Source organism: Thalia democratica, chromosome 2, assembly GCF_965202585.1.
Source record: "Thalia democratica chromosome 2, ktThaDemo2.hap1.1, whole genome shotgun sequence".
NCBI classification, from domain to species: Eukaryota; Metazoa; Chordata; class Thaliacea; order Salpida; family Salpidae; genus Thalia; species Thalia democratica.
In genome coordinates, this window is record NC_139166.1 from 33,587,086 (window position 1) to 33,595,858 (window position 8,773).

The window sequence follows — 8,773 nt, forward strand, 5'->3', positions numbered from 1 at the left end:
TGTTAAAATGCTAACAATTACTATGGTAATTCAGCAATGAAGCGTATAAACTTTGGTTTGTTTTAAGTTAGTAATTTCACGCTCGAGTAAACAAAGCAGAGCTTTTTAACATGTCTGCTCTGAAAACATCAGTTACAGTTATTAGTTTACAAATGTGTGTCCTAATTGTTGTGTATATGAGTTTAGAAAATTTTCTATAAAAGTTCTTTACATCTTTACTGAGCTAGAAGCATGTTGCAATTTTATATAGAAATATTAAAACTCATTAGCCAGTTCTAATTCTTTGATAATATTGAAACTTTATAAGTATAAATTATTCTAATAAAATTGTAAAAATTTAAACTTTTAGATATAATAGTCATTAAAAAGTTTATAATAAACTATGATCTACATTTATCAAATAATTACTTGAATATAAAAATGCAAGATTATTAGAGATAAGTTTATATAAGATTAATAATATTTGATTTTACTGGATTAATATTGTATTTGTGTTTACAATTATATTTGCAGAGTAAAGTAGAATACTATTTAAGATAAAATGAATACTATTAGAAGACTAATAACATCTAGTAAGTTATATATTTATTATCTTTTTATAATTAATTTTAAATATTTTAATAGTTTAAGTGGTAAATCATAGGATTTGAATTAACTCAAGCTAGTTTTTAGTTTAGCTTTAAATTATTATTTTTAATTTTCTTTTAAAGTTTAACATATTTTTGAATTAATTTAAAAAATCAATTAGCTATTTTTTTGTTTCATAATATAAGTCTTAGTTGACAATCTTAATTTTTACTTTTAAAGTATTACACTTTGAAAATATTTAAGTTAATTTTTTTTATCTTAATTAATCCAAAAACCAGGCTTGATTTTAGTTACTGAAACTTATTTTTTATGTTTCAAAGAGTTGCAACTCTATAAATTAAGTTTTAAAGAAATTTACCACCAAATTAGATTTATTTTGTCTAATTAGTTTAATATGATCCAAATATTATTTGGATAGTTTTATAGTTTTTAATCAAAATTGAAGTTATATAGCTGAATAAGTTATGTGAACTAAATGAAATAAAATAAAGTTCGCTCTTCTTAAAACTAGTTACTAGATTACAAAATGTTTCAGAATTTTTTTTGTACCTTTAATGGAAACTTTATAAATATTGTTGTTTGTATTTGTAATTTTTGTTTTATCAAGTTATTTAGTAATTTTACAGTTTTAAAATCCGTAAAAATCATAGTACAAAATTTCATAAATTCTAGGAAATACCTGTTTTATTAAGAAAAGCTATAATTTGCTAACTGTATTTTTATGATAATTAAAAATGATTAATTCTATGGTCTATATGAATCCTGTACTGTATATCAGTTCTCTTAGTATTTAATGTTTTGTTCTATACTAAAAGGGTTGCCAAAAAACTTGAAAATTTAAAAATTTTTATAAAAACCTGGAATTTCGAACAAAAATCACTAAAAATCCTAGAAAAACCTGGAGTTTTCAACAGTTTTTACATGTAATGTAACAAAGTTTAGATATGCTACAAAATATTTATCATAAAGCTTTAAAAAATTTGTATCATTAAAATATTGACATTAAAAACACATTTAAAGTAGTTCTACAATATCTTTTCAATGTTGTTATACTATTTAAGATCGTTTTTCTACTTTATGTTTTAATTTTTAGAAAACAAATAAAAAGATCTCAACTACTAGAGGAGAAATAATATGTTTTATTCTTTCAAGACTTTATTATGCAAACTAAGTTTTGTTAACTAAGCAAACTAAAATATAATTGTTTTGTTTTATAAGTAAAAATTTGTTTTTATTTAATTGTTTAAATACTATTTTCCATGACTGTTACATAAATTTTTAGATTTTTTATTTAAGCACTGACGAGGTCTTTTACCAAAACTTAGTTTGCACAATAAAGTCTTGAAAGAATAAAATATATCGTTTTTTACTTTAAGTTTAATTTTATACTAAAATCAAAAAACTTGTTTTTAAAAAAGCTGGATGAAAATAACAAAAGTGTTTGGCAACCCTGCTACTAATTAATCAAAGTTTATTATCAAACTCGTTTATATTTATATATTAAAAAAGTTTATGGTCAGATTAAATACTTATTTGTTTTTTTTTTAATCCATGTAGTAAAGTACTTAAACTACTTTTAGTAATATTTTACAGTATAGCCCTAATAATGAACCCATGTGTTTAATTTACGTAATATAAATGTTTATTGTAGATAGAAATATTTTGAAGAACTCTTGCAGACTAGCATCATCTGAAGCAGTTGCTGAAGATATCACAAAGTCTGCTGAATATAGAAGAGTTGTAAGAGCCAATGTTGTTTGGTGGATTATTGGTGGAGGTATTGCTGCTTTTACGTACAATCAGGTAAAAAAAGTTATCATGATTCAGTGAATTATTGCCTTATTGAGTTAATAAATTTTTCAGTCTTCTAACACAAAATCAGTAAAAATAAAGTGCATCTAGTATCCTACTTTTTTAATAAGTTTGTTTCTTATTTACCACAGAATAATTATTTTTATTATGTTTTGGTGTTTTCTCTTGACTTTTCTTCAAATCAAAACTGTTATAAATGAAGTTCTCTTAGAACCATAGGAATGTACACTGTTGTTTTTTACAAGTTGATGTTATTTTGTAGAGTTTATATTAGCTATCAGAAATTTTTAACTGGTTAACAAATTCAACGTATTTTTTGAGATATAAGTGATCAAAGTAGGTGAGCTAAATAAGTTTCTTAAAGACGGTTCAAACCAAAAATGCAAAAAAAAAGACTAGTTAACTAAAAATTAATCTTTTCTTTAATTTTTATACCTATCTTCGTTAAATTTTTACAGTTAGTCCATTACTTATATTTGAATCTTTTCAATGATTGGAACTTTTTTAAATTTCGAATAATAAAAATTTTATTTCAAAAATACCCTATTTTTTTGTCTTTTTAATTAAAATTTTCGTTTTTAGTTCCAACTTTCAATGTTTTTTTAACCTACATAAGAAAAGTTTCCTGCAAATTTGAAGTTTCTAGCTCAAAAATGAGTGAGAAGGTATATTTTAAGTGAATATTAAATTTCTTTGTAAAATTAACTATAAAAAACTTATATCAGTAACTTTTTCATAAATTCAATACCTCAAAAATTAAATAAAGTTTTTGTATTCTATAAACTAACTTGTACAAAACTTTTTTTTTCAAAAATTTGATTTTTAATTTAGATGATATGTATTTTATTTCCACAATAAAAGTTTTTTAAATTTTAAACAGTTTATTTTTAATAAAATTTTTGACCGTCAGAGTTTTTCCTTATTTAATAAGCTTAAGGTAATTCTGGATAATGTCTCCAAAATTCGTTAAAAATCTACTAAAAACTAAGCTGATAATTATGAAGTTTTCACTAAAGTATTACAATTAGTATGGTTAGTAAGCTTGTAGTCTGCCTCTTTTTTAAAGATGAATCGAACAGCTTGTGATAATTTGATTAATTAAGTTTTTTAGATCACATTTAAAAAAAACTGTCTCGAGTCTTAAAACGAAGCCCTTAGAGAGAGATTATATTCTGTTGAAAAACATTTTACTAAAAATACATACTTATAAGAAATTATAATATATTATTAGTTTAGATATGTTTAACAATGAACAAAATTCAAATTAGTAATAATAAAAATTAATTATAAAATTAAATTAACAATAGTCTTTAGAAAATATCTAAAAAAGAAAATAAATAAATAAAATATCAAATTTTTTTTGTTGTTGTGTACTTTAATTAACAGTAACTAAAATTACAACTGTAAATAAAATTTAAAGTTGCTTAAAATATAACTTGATAATACAAACTTTATATAGCCGTATAATTACATCCTAAATTAGTGAATCGAAAAAATAAAAAGTAATTAGAAATTCTTAAAAAGCATAATCAACTACAGCATTAGAGTCATAAATTTAAAACCAAAAACAGTTTATCTAAACAAGTATAATGAACAATCAAAATCTTTCTGATTACATAACTTTGGTTTGTTTAAATGAATGTAGATGACTTCAATTTTGATTAGGGCAAAAATATTGTTAAACTTCTTAATATTTTGAAACTCATTTCATTATAACTTTTTTTTTTAATATTAGATTTTTAACAAAATGTTCTGATATTGATGATCTATTCATATCATTTTAAGTTGCAATACTAGTTGTCTCTGGCTGATTTTTTAATATATTCTTTCACATACTTTAAAAAGTGCTCTTTTGTTCTAGTTTCAAGATGTCTAGAAGATTCACCAATATAGCTTTTTGAGCAAGAGCATTGAAACGTGTAAACCATGCAATTTTTATGTTTGTTGGATATAAGGTATATACCTAAAGGACTTAAAACAGAACTAGATGTAAAGATAGCTCTTGGTTTGGCTGCACGGTATACTTTTTCCGTGATTTCTTTATGTTTCTTTCGATTTGGGTCGATTTTTCACCTGTATAAAGCAAAATATGTTCTCCAGAAGTTTTTCAAACTGAACTTAATGCAGGGTTGCCACAAAGTCAGAAAAAACTAAAAAAAAATGACAAAAGTCAGGAAAAAATGGGGGTTTTTGAAAAAAAGTCAGGAAATTTGACACAATTAAAAAAAAAACGTCAGATTTTGTTGGTTCAAGTTTACAAATTTTCTTATTTTCCAAAACCTTCTAGTGGTAAAAAATTATTTGAAAATCTATTAAAGTCAGACTAGCATTGCAAAATTTTCCTAGAAAATTACTTAACTTCCAATGCCATCATCTGGTAAAAATTAATAAAATATCCTTTATAAAACTGCAAAGTTTTCTATTAACATATTGAACAACTACTCTACTTGAACAAGCAGTTTTTTTATGCATTTTAATATTTATGATCTGTGGCAAGGACACTTCCATAGTAGTAAAACTGTGATATATACACAAAATTTTTCTTGCATTTCTTTAGTTATGTGATATCTCTCATGCAGCCTTTTTTGACATTGTACCAGAGTATTCAGCCGGTTGTTGCCTTAATGCATGAGGACATTTTGTGCTTTGTAATTAAATTGCTGTGCATGATTATGAAAGACGTGATAGTTTAAAACCTAAGCCTTAACTAGTTATTCACGGTTGAATTGAATGATCAAGCTTCTCTAAAACCTGCCCTTGATCTTGGTTGTGTTGCAACCAATTTGCTTGCAAATTTGAGAAAAAAAGACATAGCTTAGGAACAAAAGGTCTTAAACTTCAACAAAGAATGTGGAACATTTGTTATAAAAGTGGTTGAAAATCTCTAGAGCAGAATGGCTATTGGAAGTACATTCGTAAAAAATATGTCATGCCTAAATCCGCATGCCTTGAAAAATTAGGAGTCACAATTGTTGTTAAACGTTTTGCCAACATTGTGCACTCCTTAACAAAGTAAAAAATTTGCTCCAACTCTGAATGTGATGCTAGCATTGAACAGTTTAGAACTTTGGTAAATTGTCCAATGAATGCTCTTAATTTCAAGAGCTTCAAGCAAAGTGAAGATCGTTTGGACCAATTCTATTTTGAAACATTGAAAGTCCCTGCCAAATCTTTTCTCTAAAAGTTGTTGCAATCATCATTTGTGTTGCACAATGACCAGGCTGAGGTCGAACGAGGGTATAGTATTAACAAAGCTCTGCTTGAAAACAGTATGAAAGGAGAAACTCTTACATCCAAAAGAAAAAATTATATGATGTTTACACACTAGAACTGTATTAAGTTGGAAAATACAAATATTTTGCTGATAGAGCTGTTTATTGCAAATAAATCAATCATACACAGATGGTTCAAGTGATGTAATGGAAGTTAAATAATTGAGTTCATCAAAAATACTGTTGTTTTAAACTGTATTAAAATAAGATTAAAAGCTTTATATAGTTTTAAGTCTTTGATTATGTATTTCAAAATAAGTTTAAATTAAGAGTTTAGATTTAGAAAATTCAGGAAATTTTTCTCCGCTTGATCTGTGGCAACCCTGTTAATGTTAAAACAGAAATGCTATTAAAGAACGGATATACTAACCCTTTGATTGATAAAGTTTTAATAACTGAAATTAATAGATTCAATTACATAAAACCTTATAGGCTTGAGAAATGTCCGGTTCTTTTGGCCTTATGCAGGTGAAAAATCGACCAAGATCGAAAAAAAACATTTGCACTTTGCATAAGTTTTTTTTTCTTTTGTGATATTTTCTTAGTGATTTTTATAGTGATAATTAATGCAAATTGGTCCTTTAATAATTTGTTATATTTATATTACTCTTCTAAATGTTTCTATGTATGTTCAATCTTTTTAAAGAACTATTTATTGTTTTTCCAATGTATAACTCATTATAATTGTCTACAATAAGGTTGCAGTCTTTACAATCTATATTTTGTTTTATTTTCATATTTTATAAATTTATCGTTACTTAGCATACTTTTTTTTGACTCCTAAATTTTCCATATAAGGCTTATTTCCCAGTTCAGCTCTTTTGTGGTTTTATGACAACTTAATTTAAAATAAAATTGTGGTAAGTAATGAAAGATTGATAAAAAAATTAAAATTATTTTTGACATAATGACTATGAGGGTAACGGGTCAAAGTTGCACGAGGGCACAAAATTGCACAATTGGACGAGAGTCGATTTTGCACGATTTACAATTCTGCACGGAAGGTCATTTTTGCACGAGAGAAAAAATAACAGAAAAAAAACTAACAGATAAATTGATAATAAAAAAAAGTTACTGACCGAGGGTAAGGGGGGATAACAGTGATAGTAAAAAAAAATTATAATAATAAAAAAAATAATAATAAAAAATAAGTTGCCGACCGAATGTAAGGGTTAAAGGTAATAGTGAAATTAAAAAACAACTAAATTAAAAAAAAATTAATAAAACAATTATAAAATATAAAAAAATTTCAACCCGTGCAAAATTGTCTGCTCGTGCAAAAGTAACTTCGTGCATTTTGGTGCCCTCGTGCAATTTTTTACGCTCGTGCAAATTTGACAGCTACCCGACTATGGAGTTTATGCTGCAACCTGTTTGATACATTGAACAAGTTGAATGATTTTGTTAAAGATTGAACACACGCAGAAACATTTAGAAAAGTCATAATTAAAAGATTTAAATGAAGAAAAGAAGGAACTTATAGCTCTATCAAATAAAAATTCTGACATTTTATAAAAACTTGAAAACTATATTTTAATCAAATGAAAGTTGCAAAATATGTCAGTTAGTTTATAATTTTTATTTGTAAAAATATACATTAAGTAATTTGTTTGACAAACGAAATAATTTATTCAAAGCACTACTGTCATTTAAAATGTTTCGCTTTTAATTGAGAAATTTTGAAACTATAAATGAGCCAAAACCTTAGTATTAAAGAGCCTTAGAATAAGTTTTGTATAAAAAACCAGTGATCAAAACAAAAGCTGTTTATTTTATTATACAGTTTATAGACGTTAATACTATTAGTTATTTTCAAAACGTTGATGTTTTAATTAACGGGGTAATTAATCAAAAAATTTGCTCCATTTAAACCTAATTATATGCTTGTAGGTAAGTTTATAAAAGACTAAAACAATCTAAAAAAATATTTCTATGTGCAAGTTAAAGTGAATATTTCTCGTGTTTTAAGTATTTATCTTTAAAATTTAATGTAATGTTACTAAGGTTCTGGGTATTTGAATAATGATATCTAAAGTAGATGTAGTTGCTTTCACGTTTTAGAAGTATATGTAATGGTACGTATAGTCTACTGATAAACTTCTTCGATTAATACTCCTATTTTAAGTAGTTTTTTAGACCTTCTTTAAACATTTTTTCTACAATAATTAAAAATAGTTTTTCTTTTCTTTTTAATAACACGTTTTGAAGTTAATTTTAGGTTTTAGCCTAAATAATTTTAATTCAAAATGAGTAGGAAAATTTTCATTAATCAGAAAATGAAAATTTTTTGCATACTTTTGTTTTAAGTTTCTAAATTTTTTTCGAGTTGATTTGTTTTATTAATTGTAAAAATAAATTTAATTGTTGTAGATCTTTTGTTAATTTTTATACAGATAAAAAGTAGTCAGTTGTAGTTAAATAACATTAAGTTGTCTTTTTTTATTTTTTCTTTATAATAATTATATTTAGAAATTGGTATACAAAGTCCCTTTAAAACTGATATTTTTAACAGACTGTAAAAGCAAAGCAAGAACTTGTTGAACTTGAATTAAATCGCATGCCCATATCAGAAAGATGCAGAGAACCAGATTTATCTTATATCTATTATGACAAACGAGGACAACTTAAATTTATTTAAGTACGGCAAATTAATGTTCGTTTTTAATATTAAAAAAGTTACATACTATTTAGTGTTCTTTTCGGAATAAATATCTATTGTTTATTTAATTACAACTTTTGAATTTAGCTATAAAATTTAAATATTAAAAGTACTAGTTTATATAAACTATGAATGCTTAGTTGTTTAAATTTATAGTTTTTTTTTTAATTTGTCGTTTATTTAATACATAAAGTTCTACATGAAGTATTTTTTGTAATACTTCTAATAAGAATAATCTTAGGTTTTTTTAAGAATCATTCTCCTACTGTTAAATATTAAATAAAACTATCTTAAAACTTAAAAAATAGTTTTGTTAATCACAAACATAGAATAGATAGTTTATAAAATAGTTTGTTTAGCTCCGATAAATAATCACTTAACTCTCCTTCACTAAATAATTGTCTTCTAACATTTTCCTAGGAATAATTAAACTTTTTTATGA

General features: G+C 24.7%; 1 protein-coding gene across 1 annotated transcript; it reads left to right on the top strand.

Annotated features, from left to right (window-relative positions):
- Window positions 1-511: 511 nt before the first annotated feature.
- Window positions 512-8,531, top strand: LOC145829906 (uncharacterized). The gene is made up of 3 exons (XM_082937779.1): window positions 512-572; window positions 2,240-2,391; window positions 8,185-8,531. Exons 1-3 carry the CDS (start codon window positions 542-544, stop codon window positions 8,308-8,310), a joined length of 309 nt encoding a protein of 102 aa, XP_082793905.1. The 5' UTR covers window positions 512-541; the 3' UTR covers window positions 8,311-8,531.
- The last annotated feature ends 242 nt before the right edge of the window (window positions 8,532-8,773 follow it).

Excerpts from the sequence above, each read along its gene's own strand:
- LOC145829906 (XM_082937779.1), top strand. The coding sequence starts at position 542 with ATGAATACTATTAGAAGACTAATAACATCTA. Across the intron at positions 573-2,239 it reads TAGAAGACTAATAACATCTA|ATAGAAATATTTTGAAGAAC; the intron begins GTAAGTTATATA and ends TGTTTATTGTAG. Across the intron at positions 2,392-8,184 it reads CTGCTTTTACGTACAATCAG|ACTGTAAAAGCAAAGCAAGA; the intron begins GTAAAAAAAGTT and ends TATTTTTAACAG.